This window comes from Syzygium oleosum, unplaced genomic scaffold (genome assembly GCF_021117445.2).
Source record: "Syzygium oleosum isolate NSW1041296 unplaced genomic scaffold, Sole_v2.1 Sole_v2.26, whole genome shotgun sequence".
NCBI lineage: Eukaryota > Viridiplantae > Streptophyta > Magnoliopsida > Myrtales > Myrtaceae > Syzygium > Syzygium oleosum.
This window is the reverse complement of record NW_026607510.1, coordinates 4,698,137-4,713,332: the sequence shown is the minus strand read 5'-3', so window position 1 is coordinate 4,713,332 and position 15,196 is coordinate 4,698,137. Positions and strand designations below refer to the sequence as shown.

Below are 15,196 nucleotides of genomic sequence, written 5' to 3'. Positions count from 1 at the left end.
TAAGTGCGAGGAGAATTTTGAAAAGTCGGCTCCACTTGAGAAGAATTTTTGAAGATTTCTCTTGGAAAACAAGATGATGACGAGGACCATGACCATGATGACGATAATAATAATAATAATAATTTTTTGGTTAATATTACCAAAAATTTCAATTGATATAATTGTGATAAATTTACGCAAAACTAATTATTTTATCATAAAAACCCCAAATTGATACACCTTAGACAAATTTACCCTATATTAGTTTCTGTTAAATTTTACAGTCAAATGCTGAGTTGGATGACAAGTAAGAGTTGACGGGTGTACCGATTTGGGGTTTTATCTCCGTTTATCATAAGTGTACAAGTTTTTAATTTTTCGTAGTATTAATTTAATTTAACGGAGGGTAAATTTGTTGCAAATGTATCAATTTATAATTTTTGGTAGTCATTTGTTACAGGTGTATCGGTTTAAATTTTTTATGATAAAAAAATTAGTTTGACGTAAATTTATTACGTACATATCAGTTTAAGATATTTCGTATTATTAAACTTTTTTTTTAATTGTCCTTTGATTTTCGGTGGAATTTGGTAGCTGGACAGACGAAACCGTCGACGTTTCTCACTACCAGCTACCTCCGGCTTCGAACTCCAACCCCCCCATCTCCGGATCATGTCCGCCGCTGCCGCCGCCTCCTCCGCCGCTCCGACCGCCGTGGCCCCGCTGATCCCGTCCCTCCCGGACGACGTCGCCGTGAACATCATCGCCCGCGTCCCTCGCTCCCAGCACCCGACCCTCTCCCTCGTCTCCAAGGCCTTCCGCTCCCTCCTCTCTTCCCCTCTCCTCTTCTCCGCCCGCCGCCTCCTCCGCCGCACCCAGCCCTCCCTCTACCTCGCCCTCCGCCACCCCTCCTCCCCTTACCGCCACCTGTGGTTCACCCTGCACTTGCCCCCCGCCCCAGACCCCACCTCCCCGAAGCAGCAGCAGCAGCAGCGCCACCGCCACCGCCGCCGCCGCCTCGTCCCCATCCCCCCTGTCCCTTCCCCTTCCATCGGCTCCGCCTTCGCCGCCGTCGGCCCCCTCATCTACGTCCTCGGCGGGTCCGTCAACGACGTGGCCTCGCCCCATGTCTGGGTCCTCGATTGCCGGTTCCACCGGTGGCGGTCCGGGCCCGCCATGCGGGTGGGGCGGGAGTTCGCCGCCGCCGGCGTGGTCGGGGATAAGCTGTACGTCATGGGCGGGTGCACCGTGGACACCTGGTCCCGGGCCGCCCATTGGGCGGAGGTCCTGGTCCCGGGGGGCGGATCGTGGGCGGCGGTTCCGTCCTCGTCGCTCGATGTGAGGGAGAAGTGGATGCACGCTAGCGCGGTTGTGGATGGGAGGATCCACGCGATGGCGGACCGGGGCGGGGTCGTGTACGACGTGGACAAGGAGGTTTGGGAGAGTGTGGACAGTGAGCTCAACATGGGTTGGAGAGGGAGGGCTTGTGTGGTTGACGGGGTTTTGTATTGCTATGACTATTTGGGGAAGATTAGAGGGTTTGATGTGAAGGAAGGGGTTTGGAAGGAGTTGAAGGGCGTGGAGAGCGGGCTACCGAAGTTCTTGTGCGGTGCGACGATGGCGAATTTGGGTGGGAATTTGGTGGTGGTTTGGGAGGGAAAGGGTGGTGGGAAGGAGATGGAGGTCTGGTGTGCTGAGATTGCTGTGAAGAAGGACGAGCATGGGGACCTGGTGGGGTGTATTTGCTGGTCGGATCCGGTTCTCAAGGTATCCAATGGGTCTTCGATCGTCAATTGCTTGGCGGTGGCATTGTGATCCCGGTTGTGTCAATGGTATGCTCGAACTATTGTCTTTCTTTGGTCTAACTCATTGCTGTGTGGTTGCTATGTTTGCAGAATCCAGTCATTTAAATTAAGTTTGCTAAGCTTATACGAATGACGATACATTGTGGGAGCAATGTATAATGCAGTAGCTCCCTTCTGCACTTAAATTGGCAGAATCACCATATATATGTAGCTCCTTTAATTATGTATACAACCATTTTTGCAGCACTTATCTAGCAAAAAATTATCGTTTGGATGATCTGCTTTTGGAGTTACCCCTGTGGTGTCTGCAATATAGGGTGGGTGTGTTGGGTGAGTTTAACATCTGTTGCTACATGCAATTGCGATGGTTCCTCGATAGTACTTAGTAGAGGCACTCTTGTGAAGGGAATCTGTTTGCCTGGGAGATGATCGTGTAACTTTGCTAACTTGATGTTGTGACATCATCATCATCATGGTCATTTAACTTTTCTTTCATAGCTGTTGTTGCTTAGATTTCTTAAAACTTCTGTGTACTTGTTACTAATTTGAGCAAGAGGAGAAACAAGAGCTTTTGTGCTGCTGATGACGAAAAAATTCTTCTCTGGTCGTAGAACAGAGGATATAGCAGGGGTTCCTACTGTATGCAGAATTTTTAGGTGATGTCTGGACTGAAAGGAAAGAAGTGCGAGATGTTTCTGCTGGGATGATTGCAGCTTGTTGATATTAGCAACTTTCGGCAGGATCATCTTCCAGTTAGATATTTGGGATTGTTCTTTATATCTAGGACCCTTACCAATAGGGATTGTCAAGCTCAAATTTATTCAATTTTGTCGAGAATTGGAGCTCGGTCTGCTAAGAGTCTCTATTCCTGGTTGACTTTAGTTTATTCAAATATGTCATTCAAAGAAGTGCAAATTGCTGGTGTCAATTTTTCCTCTTGCCCATGAAATTTGTCCCTACGATCGATCATTGAGCAGCAATGTCGTGCTTATTTGTGGAAGGGGAGTGATGTAAATGCAATGGGTGCTAAAATAAGATGGCTCATAGTCTGCATGCTAATGGGAAAGGGTGGGCAATAACTTTGGGATAAGAACACTAGGAGTGCCATAACTTCCATACGTCATGCACTTGAGTGCCGTAACATTTTTTCTGCTCACTTGAGTGCCACATTGGTGAAAAATCGTTCATTTGAGGGTCATTTCCAGCAAATTGTTCTAGGTGGATTTTTTACTTAATTTTCCATTCCTACGTGGAATTTTTAAAAATGAATTAAAGTCCAACGTGGAATTTTTTGTCCAACATGGCAAGAGTATAAATAAATGTCTCTCTTTCTTTAAATGCTTGCCCACATAAACGACGGAGTTTTTTAGTCTCTCTCTTCCTTAAACGACCACGTTTTTTTCTCTCTCTCTCTCTCTCAACGCTTCCTCACTACAACTTGTACACCCATAGAATCGAAACAAAAAGCAAATCGAGCTCTCTTTCTAAAATTTTAGGGCTTTGTCTTCCCCTTTACTCACACACTCATTCTCTGTCTGTCGAGGGAGCTCTTGCTTGCTCGGTATGATCCTTTCTCGCTGGACAGAGTAAAAAAGGCGACAGCATGGAGGGAAATTAGGGCTTGTCGTGCGATGAATCTTGGTCGACAGACACTAAAGGTGAGTGATTTGTTGTGTTTCGTTAGGTACATTTGTTGTTTTGTGTCCACTGACAAACTAAATCAGCGATTGCTTATTCAATTTGTGCTGTTTATAGAGACCAAAGGTGCAGGAAAAGGAAAAATAGCTTGGAGGGCAAACATTAGGGTTTGATGCCAAAATGTAAAAGTGAGTGATTTAATGTATTTGGTGAGATACTTTGTCATTTTATGTTCACTGGCCGATGCCCCAAATTGATTGTTTATTGAAAGTGGTGCGGTTGTGGGGACTGATTGCTGAAGTTGTCGTCTCTTTATGTTGGGGTCCTGTTACAGAAGTACTATTTTTTTTCTTGTGTGTAGTGTTTACATGGGTGATACCACTGAACCCATTAATGTTTGTTGAGATGGGGAGTTTTTTATTGGCGATGAGTGGGAATATGTTGGTGGAAATGTCATTGTATTTTTGTCAGTGTGAGTAGGATGTCATATAAAGACTTTGTGAGGGATATAGTGGAACAATTGCAATGCAAAATAGGGAAATTGCATTACAAGGTACTTGGTAAGAGTCTGAAGATGGTTTGAGATATCCGTATGATGATAATGGTGTGAGGGATCTTGTTTACCATTATCTCCATGGTCAAGATGTTTATGTGTAATATCACGGTGATGAAGATGAGGAAACAATATTGGAATGGTATTGAAACCCAAGTTGGTGATAGATCTGTTTTAGAAGGACATTTGAGAGTAGAGGAGATTGAGGTTTCACATACAACTTGTGTTTTAGAGATATGTGAGCAACTTGAGAGAGGTGGTGGCATATTTGATGGTGGAGACACACTTCCTGAAGAGGAGACTAGAGTAAACCAGGGCTCTTGGGAAGTCGCACTGTCCAGTTATGAAGATGAGGAAAGTTTAGTGCATATGGTTTGCCCTAGTGATGTTGATGACGAGGACATTGCACAAGCAAGGCAAGATTTGGGGGCATTACAACAAAGGAGGAATGCACCATTTGGGGAAGTGGATGAACCCATAAATCGGGATGAAGGAACTCCTGTGTCTAATGGTCATGATACAAAATATGAGGAAAGTGGTGATGATGACAGCGGTAGCTCAAATGATGATGATAATGAAGATGTTGCAGGTCTGTGTAGAAGGAATTGTAAGTATACTTCTTATGATTCAACTGGTACAAGTCGTGTTTTGTATAATGATGAGATTTGATGATGCAAAACAATTTGAAGATGCTATTGTGAAATACTCAATTACTCAACATATGAATATTCAATTCACTAGAAATACTAAGGATTATATTAGAGCAAAGTATGCAAAAGAGAATTGTCCATGGAAGATATTGGTGCATTAAGTAAGAAGACTAGCTCATTCCATATCCGATACCCCATGAGGAACATAATTGTTGTATTGTATTTGACAACAAAATAGTTACTTTGTGTGGTTGGCCAAGCACTAAAGTCCTCAATTGAAACAATTAGTGAAATAGCAAGTACGTGTTAATGTGTCTAGAAATATATGCAAAAGGGCCAAGTAGAAGGTGATGAGTACATTGATATGTTCGTACAAGGAAGAATATGCATAGATTCGGGACTATGCTAGGTAATGTAGGCTTTAAATCCACTTAATATAATTCATGCAGAGATTGTGGAGAAGTCATCCCATGATTTCGGGACACAGTTTGGTTGGAAGTATATATGTTTTGATGTATGTAGAAATGGATTCTTGGCTGGTTGTATAAAAGTGATAGGGTTAGATGGGTATTTTTTGAAACGGTTATTCAAAGGAGAGTTATTGGTTGCCATTGAGAGGGACGGAAATAAGCAAATGTTTCCAATAGTCTGGCTGTTGTGAAGGTAGAGAACAAAGACACCTTGTCTTGGTTTCTGAAAAATCTAATGGCTGACCTTGGATTCTAGGCTGGTTGTATAAAAGTGATAGGATTAGTTGGGTGTTTTCTAAAACGGTTATTCAAAGGAGAGTTATTGGCTGCCATTGGGAGAGACAGAAATAACCAAACGTTTCCAATAGTCTAGCTATTGTGATGGAAGAAAATAAAAACACTTTGTCTTGGTTTCCGAAAAATCTAATGGCTTACCTTGGCATAACTAATGGAAGAGGTTGAGTATTTGAACTATTGTCTTTCTAATATCATTCACATGTTCAACTCAGCTATTGTAGGAAGAAGTCCTTACAATAATGAAACTAACAAACATTTGTAATATGTGAATGATATTAGAAAGACAATAGTTCAATGACATTACAATTTGTTGGTCACTCATGAATGCCCAACCTCTTCAATCAGTTATGCCAAGGTCAGTCATTAGATTTTCAGAAACCAGGACTTAGTGTCTAAGTTCTCTACCTTCAGAACAGCCCGGGCTATTGAAACATTTATTTATTTCCATCTCTCCTAATGTCTCTTTTGCATTACCCTTCAGAAAACACCATCGAACCCTATCACTTTTCTATAGTCAGCCAATAATCCATTTCTGCATGCATCAAAACATATCTACATCGTACCAAACTATGTCTTATAATTAGGCAGTGGCTTCCCTACGTGAATTCCACTAAGTGGATTCTGAAGCCTACATTTCCTAGCGTAGTCCCATCTGTGCATATTCTTCCTTATATGTACCCATCAATGTACTCATCACCTTGTACCTGGCTCTTTTGTATTTTTTTAGACACATTAACACCTACTTGCTATTTCATTAGCTGTTTCAATTGAGGACTTATGATTTCTATCATGGTGTTGAAGAAGTGCTTGGCCAACCACACATTAATAACTCTTTTGTTGTCAAATACAATACTGTTGTTATGTTCCTCCTAGAGTGATCGGATATGGAATGAGCCTAGTCTTCTTACCCAATGCACCATATATCTTTCATGAACAATTCTCTTGTACACACTTTGCTTTATTATAATCCTTGTTATTTTTAATGAATCAAATATGCCTTTGTTGAGTGATTGAGTACTTCACATTAGCATCTCTAAATTATTTTGCATCATCAAATCTCATCGATATACTAAACGCAAGACTTGTGCCCGTTAAATCATAAGAAGGTTACTCACTTTTCCTTCTACGCAGAAGTGCAACATCTTCATTATCATCATCCTCTGAGCTATTGCTGTCATCATCACCACTTTCCTCATATTCTGTATCATGACCATCAGCCACAGGAGCTCCTTCATCCTTGTTTATAGGTCCATCCACTTCCCCAAATGGTGCATTCCTCCTTTGCCGAAATGCCCACATTTCTTACCTAGCTTGTGCAATGTCCTCATCATCAACATCATTTGGGCAAGTTGGATCCATTAGAGTTTCCTCATCTTCATCACTGGACAGTGAAACTTCCCAAGAGCCCTATTTTACTATAGTTCCCTCTTTTGGAAATGGGTCCATCATCAAATATGCCACCACCTCTCTCAAGTTGCTCACAAATCTCTAAAACATGAGCTGTATGTGAAGCCATAGTCTCCTCTACTCTCAGAACTCCTTTTAAAAGAGATCTATCACCAACCTAGTTTCCATACCAGCTTCCAATACTCATATAGATATCTCAAACCATCCTTAACACTCTTACCGGGTACCTTTAATGCAATTTTTTAATTTTGCATCGCAGCTATTCCAATGTATCTCTCAGAAAGTTAATATAATAGCTTCCTCACACTGACAAGGATAACAACGACATCTCCATATTCCCATTTATCGCCAATAACAAATTGCCCATCGTAGCAAACATTAATGGGTGCAGTGCTATCAACTATGTTAATGATGCACCCAAGACAAAAAAAAAAAAGAAGAATTCTGTAACAGGGACCACAACACAAAGACAACAACTTCAGCAATCGGTCCCTACAACCGCACCACTTTCAGAAACAATAATTTGGGGTGTTGGTCAGTGGATAAAAATGACAAAGTACCTCACCAAATACAATAAGTCACTCATCTGGCACCAAACCCTAATTTTTTCCCTCCAAGCTATCGCCTTTTCCCGTGCCTTTAGTTGCTGTCAACAACACGAAATTGAATAAGCAATTGCCGATTTTGTCGGTTAGTGGACACAACAACAAATGTAACTCACGAAACACAACAAATTACTCATCTTTAGTCTCTGTTGATCAAGATTCGTCACGCAACAAGCCTTAATTTTTCCCTCCATGCTGTCGACTCTGTCTAGTGAGAGGACGGCACTCAAGTGAGCGCCGTACAAAAATTATAGCACTCCTAGTGTTCTTTTCCTCAGTAAATTTTAAAAAGTTTTGCTCATTGTAATGCAAATTAGAGATGGCCTCCTGCTAGAGCATATCATGCCATGATATGAGGGCAATTCAGTCTGCACTTTGTTGCACTCTGCAACCTTGTGATGGATGTGATAAACTCACATGGACTGCGGCTTGTAATGGGGTTATTTCTAGTTAGAAGTGCTTGGAATTGTCTTAGAGAGAAATGAAGGAAAGCTCCATGGTATTAGTTGATATGGTTTCCACCTAGTATCTCAAAGACTACTACATTTCAGGCGTGTAGCATAATATCTACTTGCTAATAGACAGTCTCACTAGATGGATACTTGGTATGAGTATTGACTGTTTGTTCTGTGGTAATATTGTCGATGGCGAGATCATTCGTTATTCCAAATTTCAGTCTGCTGAAGTCTGGGACAGAGTCTGGTAGTTATATGATCTTAGTTAGATGGGTCTGTTATGCATTTCAAGGAGAAGAATCTTTATTCTCTGGTTTGTAATTTTGAATGGAGTGCTGATCTATGTCATATATGAAGAGCTAGGAACATGAAACTACATAGTGCTCTGGCTGTTGTTACAGTCCCTACTGTTGTTCAGCTAGTCAAACATAATGTAGGCACTAGGTGGTTGACTCCAAAAGGAAAGCCTACAAGAATATGATTTTTGCAGCTCGTTGTGTCATTCTTCCATCAAAATAATTGGAGGAATCACGTCAAAATGGGGATTTCTTTGTGTGAAAGGATGCTGTAGTGGACTAATAGTAGAACATTTTCCGCGAGGATGCACATTGACATTGAGGAGATGTTTGTTTGCTCAGAAGATTGGATGTGCCTTATATGGAAGGATGGTCGTCAATAGATCAAGGGACAAGTGGTTCAACATGGTGTTAATATGTTCAAACAGTTGACGTACAAGGACCTAAGTTTCACGTATCTGTCTCAGATCATTGATTTATGTTATTACGCTCTATCCATAGGTACTGAATAGCTGATGCTAGTGAGCTAGATCCATGTGGTGGATAAGAATCATTCCAGCCTGAGGTGTACCTTACTATCTGCAAGTACCTTTGGACGAATTTCATGGATCTCCTCTACGAAGAGGTAGTCTCACATGGGCTGCCAATTTTTTATCATGTCATAATCTATAATATTTGATTTTTCCACTCAACGAAGAGTACAAATTGTTCTCAAGAATAACGTTATAGGTTTGATACCTTCATCCTTGTGAGCTATGGAACTAATAAACTTTTGAGCCATTAGTGTCAGACCATACGATAGAAACAAAATGGATGTGGCCCGAAGTAGTTGTGCTTGGCTCAAGAAACTGCAAGAAGAAAAGTTGGGAGGCATGGCTTTATGGACATGGATTCTCTTGAAGAATGAGGAGATGATCGAAAGGATGTTAGTAGAATTGATAGGGACAGATCTTTTAGAGAGTTTTGAAGAATTTGAGCAATGAACCGAAGTTATCGGTGCAGTCAACCTACTCAAAGAAAACAAATGTGGTTGTCGTCCTTTCTTGTCCGGTTCATTAAGTTCACAATCCTGCCATTAATACTTGTTGTGGTCCACTCTTGCCCAATACAGCTTACTGTCCAAGAAAGCACTCTGGTAGCATGATGGCTTTTTTCATAAGAAGAAAAAGGACAAGCATTGCTGTCAATTGTTGGCGGTACGATCTTGGTGCATCAGTTATTGCTGCTGCTGTCATTATGATTGTTTTGCACAGCTTATGACGTGAGTTGGAATGATCAAATCAGATGATGAACCATGAAGTTCGGAAAAAAGGGGAGAACCCCAAAGAACATTGTGACCGGCATCCAGAGGGACCCTTTTTTATTTTTGTTTGCTTTTGTTTCCATTTGTTTAGCTGATGATATGCGTGGGAAAACTATAGCACTACGCGATGGCGTCTCTAGTTCATTTTGGACATGCTTGCTTTCTTTGGTTTTTTTATTGTCTTTTATCATTGTCCCCTCGTGTGAAATTGCTTATTATTATTGCCATTCCATCTTCAGGGTGTTGAAAAATCAACAGTGAGTAAATCGATCATCGAATGGCCCTACTCTGAAGCTGTCATTCGAGACTCTGAAAGGCAACTAGTGCACATCCTTGCTACCTTGTTTGGTGCCTGCTTGTGATCGGATTTTAAGACCTCTTGAAGGAGATGTTCGCCTATTCGCAGCTTGTGTCTTTTGTATATTACAACATCATCTTGCTGGATGATCCATCTTATCATGTGTTAAGTCCAATAAGTTTTAGAACACTGTTGTATAAATCGTGACGATGTATATGAATAACTAAACAAACTTTGTACTCTTTTCGTTCTTAATATATGATGCCTTGTATGATATTGACGCTTTTCTCCCTTTTTATATATGTTTAAACTTATAGTGCCAAGTTGTCTACTATGTATGCATCAGCGGGAGGACCATCAGATTGGCTTCGGGCTTTGACGGCTCTTCGGTAATAAGTATGGTGACCAGCGAGTCTGTTTGTTTCTCTACTGTACTTGGTGGTGGTGAAGGGCCAATGACCTTAGGATATGCCCTTTTCCTTCTTTGCGGGGACCGGACAACTGGTCAAGTGTATAGATATGTTTTATGACTCGTAGTCAGATCCTATCCATAACCTATCCACACATCAATGAATGAGGTCAATGCAGGTGCTTGGTATAGCGATAAAACTTTACTTTCTGGGTTGTTGCAGAAGCGCTCTATCTCGTTCCTTTGCGCTGTTTACTCCAGTTTTAAACTGAAATGCGACCATATGTGCTCAGAATCCACTCTGGCCAAGCTCTGCAAAATAACGAGTTTCCACAAGAACCCTATCTTGCATTTTACGAGTGCAAGTAGCGATGCTAAACATCACGAGTCAAGGCGGGACAGTGTGTCGGGGGTAATGATCGTAAAAATCATGGTGGGGCTTCGGTCTATACTTGGATCCGTGACCGTGCATGATCTAATAGTTGGTCTCGAGTAAATCAGAATACTACCAACTTGGAAACGTAGTAGGCCAGGTCTCATTGCTGTCTGTACCACTTCCGCGTCTGAAGAGCTGTCTTATCAAGAAGAAAAAGACAACTTCAAAAGGCAATCCGTTGGAAGCCTATCTTGTTCAATGATTATATGATATCCATTTGGCTATTGAGAGACGTGCTCTAACCTTTTGTGTCCCCATATCTTGTAATATCCGCAGATTTCCATCAGCTTTAAGGGGATAATATCTTTGGAAGTGCAAGAACTTCCTCCCTTTGAAACTTCTGGTTTGGTCTTTTGAGCTGATCCTGTGTTTTTCCAGTCCAAGCTCAATCCATTGATCGCTTTGTAAGTACATATCAACAGAATTTAAAGAAGAAAAAGCGGTAGAATGAAAGAAATTGAGAATGCAACCTTGTCAACGAAAGAGAAATGTATATTTGGATTCTTCATTTTCCCTTACATTGATGAGATAACATATCATTCTGGTTCAAAGACAAGGACTCTATATCCACTTGTACTGTCTACGTCCCCATCTCATTCTGACTACAAATATTACTTCACCTTACGTCCAACAAAAGTACACCGAAGTACTCAGTACTGTCAGATTATCGAACCACCATACATGACGATATAAACAAACAACAGGAAATGCCATGTCCCGACGATAAAATACGGACGGGGCATGTGAAATGACTCAACCACGAAGGAGTCTGAAATGAATACAAAAAATGATATCATGTCCCAAAAAGAGCGAGGTTTGTCACTACAATGTCCCAAACGCCATGCCATCTTCCTCACTCAGGAAACCCTCGATTTGTTCAAGTGCCTGAAATTTCAGAATAGATATTCTCAAGTGAGCAAATCGCAAAAAGCAGGCAAAGTAGAAGTGCGAGCGTGCGAGTAAGAGAGGAGCTTGAGAGAGACCTCAATAGCAATAGCAGTTGGTGAGATATGTGACACGTCTCTGTAACCTAGCTTAGCTGCAATTTCTGCAAAGAGTGGACCATCTCATTATACAATCCAAGGCATCAAAGGTAGAAAGAAGCAAACTGTAAATTAACAGAACCGCACTGCCTCAAGGTTCATTATGAAAAGTGCATAGATGTTAGTGCACTGGAAATTGAAGTGAGCGTACCTTCCAAAGAAACCCGAGCATTGGCAAATGCATATGATTTGCTCCTCTCTTCCAAAAGATTAGACAAGTGCTTTAATGCCTGCATGTAATTTTTTAGTATCAGGAATGGCACAACATTTTTTTTTGGTAAGGGCAGGAATGGCACAACATTAAATCGTGCTTCAACTAAGAAAATTCACAAGTTGTGTATCTGGGTCTGCAATGAAAGTAACTCACCTTTGTGTAGGCATCACCTGATTCGTCATGCAAAAGTGGGCGAGAATGTGTTCCCACAGCGGCAATTCTCTGTGCCAATGCCTCCAAAGGCACATCTAACCAGACACTAATCCCCTGTCGCATGTGTCTCCTGAATAACAGATGAAAACGCATACAGAATTAAAACATTTCACAAAGAAAAAAGCAATGGTGAAGACATGTATAGGACGGAATCATTCATTCATTGATTAAAATTACCAATTGACAGGGCGGATAACTGCACCACCACCAGTAGAAACCACCATCCGATGCATTCTTGATAACCCTCCCAACATCTCAGTCTGCAATATGAAATTACAAATTCATTAGCAGGAAAACCTAGCATGAATACGACTGACTTTATGATATTATAGATGAAACAAATGCATAAGGTCTGTCAAAAGCAAATTCTCCCAGCTCACCTCCTTCTCTCTGAAGAATCCCTCTCCATAGAGCTTGAAGATATCAGCCACAGAAGTTCCAACATCCTCCTCCACCAATGTGTCACTGGAGCATTAAAGAGTCAAATGAAACGTCAAGCCAAGAAAAAGCACGGGAGTAACGAACCTGTACAATTTTACATAGCATGAAATCGAAACATATAAAGCCTTTCTTCCAATAGAAAACCATATTTCTGGTTACAAGATGAAGCCTGTATTACTTATGATGATATAATTCCTCTTAATAAAATATAATTACGTCACCACACTTAACAATTAAAGGTCCACCAGACAAGAACAACTGATAAGCTATTAGATAAGGTAATGGACCCCCCCTCCCCCCCCCACAAAAAAAGAAAAAGAAAAACCAGATAATGTGCATTAAGTATCTTCCAGTCAGAGCATCTAATCCACAGACATTCCGCAATTTGCAACATTTTCGAAGTGAAAATAAGGAATCATGAACGAACCTGTCACAAAAATTATAACCAAGTACTTGAGATAGGATCTTGCCAACGGTGGTTTTCCCAGAACCCATCATTCCTGCAAATCGGATCAAACAGGTGAGTACTAGAGATATAGATTGTCAAGTCAAACCAACAGACGATCGAGGAAATAGAAACTGACCAACAAGATATATACAGCGCCCACTTAAATATGGCTCAATCTCTTGCGATTTATTCTGCAGTTTTATTGATTTTAGTAAGATACATGCTTATACTAACAAGTAAACAAATTCACTCATATACATTTGCATCTTACTTCACACAAACACCACTATAAAAGAAAATGATGCCTGATTACCAGCATCACACCTATGACTTCAGTCAGACAAACAGAAGATAGGATTCAGTACCTTCAAAATCAAAGCTTCATCAAAAGGGGAGTTGAAACTTCCAGATTGCAATCTTGGAGCTGCAAAAAATGTGTCATTCACATCACTGCTGATGCTCAGCAAATCAGACAGACAGAAGAAGATGATGCAGGTAGCCATAAGAAAAGGCCTTATTCCATTAAGTTCACTATTGAAGAAAACAAAAGTAGAATTTGATGACACCCCATATAGATCGCTACTTTAGAAAATCCAAACTTCGGCAAAAGCAAACAAAAGAAGAGTGCAAAAACTCAAAGCATGATTGACATTTTACAGCAGAATCTGCCCTCTGCCTATACAATTGGGGAAAGAATGAAAAACATAATTGCATTATGTGGTTCAAATATAACAAGTAAGCAAGACTGATCTATTTATTATACATTGATAGAAAACATCAAATTTCTCGCCCCGACTGAATAACGCCAACTTTGCATTTCTGAGCAAAGATAGCTCAATCATACATTATTTCCTAAGGTCATGGGACAAAAGGTGAATCTCTCCCCAAGTATCATCCCAGAATGATCCCAGATATTAACAATCTAAAAGTAATTTAGAGGAATCCATTGATAAAGATTAACCACAATCACCAGCTCAAAAGGCAAACGATAAAATAAGATTACCTACTTATCATAAAATGTGGACACGAAAAACTCTGAATCACCCCACATCTTTAAGTGGGAAAACAGTTGAACAAGAAATCAATATAAGAGCAACTACCTCCTGGAAACTCTCGGTACGAACACGGAACTTCTAAAGAGATCGGTTTATTCCGATTAGAACTTCTTGAAGGCTCTAAATGGGCCGAAATGAGCACACGACAGCTCCCTTCTCGTAATTTTTGGGGAACCTGCAGCGAGCAGCTTGATTTTCTTCCAACCTTGTCCGAATCAATCCACGCTGAGAACTGTGGCCTTTGTGCAATTTTGGCATCCATCATCAACCTTAAGACAGCTGCACCGTGCCAAATCAATTAACCTGTTTATCTAATCTGATGAGAGTACCAGTTGGATCACCAAATTTCTGCAATGAGAAACAAAGTAACTCCTTATTAATGCTAAATCGAACACTGAAAATCTTCCTAGAACAACAGAATGAATGAACCAGCGCATCAAATCAAACGGTAAAAACAAATCAAAGGCCAAATAGAATTAAAAAGAAAATGTCCAATTCTTAGAGGAGATGGTCTGATCAATGGTCTAGAAAATAAAGCAGATCACCGAGCACCCAAAGAATTAACAAGAACAAAAGGCGGATTACAAAAGAATCAAGATTAGAAAAACCACAAGAATCTCCGATACCCAGAAGCCCAAATACAGCTATTGGCTGAAATTCAAGAAAAAGGCGGGTTACAAAAGAATCAAGATTAGAGAAACCACAAGAATCTCCGACACCCAGAAGCCCAAACACAGCTATTGGCTGAAATTCAAGAAAAAAGGCGACATTTTTACGGGAACCAAGAAAAGACTGACGTGGGTCCGTCATTCATCCCACATCAAACGATGGGACTTTTGCATCACCTAACCTCTCCCAGCCAACAGAAGAAGATCAAATGCATTTGAAACTTGGGTGACTCCAAGAATCACACCAAATCTGCAAGGTTCCTACACAGTAACAAGGGAAGCATCTAGTCTGAGAGGGTACCTGGACAGGAGCTTGGAGAAGATTGTGTGTCCGAACGAGCGCCGAAGGATTGAAGGCAAGGAATCTGCGAAGGCACGTCTGACGCTTCCGTCTCTCTCTCAACAAACGGGAGCACCTCTCTTGAGCTTTGCTTGCGCCTCTATATCCAGTTGGGTTTTGCTCCTTGTCGACGCTACGCATTTATAAAAAGTGGCAATTAAGATCTGGTGAGA

General features: G+C 41.1%; 2 protein-coding genes across 5 annotated transcripts; one reads left to right on the top strand and one right to left on the bottom strand.

Annotated features, from left to right (window-relative positions):
* Positions 1 to 565: 565 nt before the first annotated feature.
* LOC115681963 (F-box/kelch-repeat protein SKIP6) lies at positions 566 to 10,030 on the top strand. Of its 3 annotated transcripts, XR_008814478.1 has the most exons (4): positions 566 to 1,811; positions 2,396 to 3,442; positions 3,540 to 3,610; positions 9,698 to 10,030. XR_008814478.1 is itself a non-coding variant. In XM_056303105.1 (2 exons), exon 1 carries the CDS (start codon positions 652 to 654, stop codon positions 1,792 to 1,794), a length of 1,143 nt encoding a protein of 380 aa, XP_056159080.1. In that variant the 5' UTR covers positions 566 to 651; the 3' UTR covers positions 1,795 to 1,811; positions 9,698 to 10,030. The 3 variants fall into 3 exon arrangements, 1 of the variants encoding a protein (XP_056159080.1); XR_008814479.1 differs by lacking the exon at positions 3,540 to 3,610; XM_056303105.1 differs by lacking the exons at positions 2,396 to 3,442; positions 3,540 to 3,610.
* Positions 10,031 to 11,072: 1,042 nt separating this feature from the next.
* LOC115681948 (shikimate kinase, chloroplastic) lies at positions 11,073 to 15,182 on the bottom strand. 2 transcript variants are annotated; one of them, XM_030606059.2, is made up of 11 exons: positions 14,985 to 15,182; positions 14,061 to 14,294; positions 13,326 to 13,384; positions 13,097 to 13,151; positions 12,940 to 13,012; positions 12,452 to 12,536; positions 12,249 to 12,331; positions 12,012 to 12,141; positions 11,796 to 11,874; positions 11,585 to 11,649; positions 11,073 to 11,486 (listed from the first exon to the last, which is right to left on the bottom strand). In XM_030606059.2, the coding sequence occupies exons 2-11, from the start codon at positions 14,278 to 14,280 to the stop codon at positions 11,424 to 11,426; spliced, it is 912 nt and encodes a 303-aa protein (XP_030461919.1). In that variant the 5' UTR covers positions 14,281 to 14,294; positions 14,985 to 15,182; the 3' UTR covers positions 11,073 to 11,423. The 2 variants fall into 2 exon arrangements, with proteins under 2 accessions (XP_030461919.1, XP_030461918.1); XM_030606058.2 differs by having other exon boundaries at positions 14,061 to 14,363; positions 14,985 to 15,180.
* Positions 15,183 to 15,196: the final 14 nt, after the last annotated feature.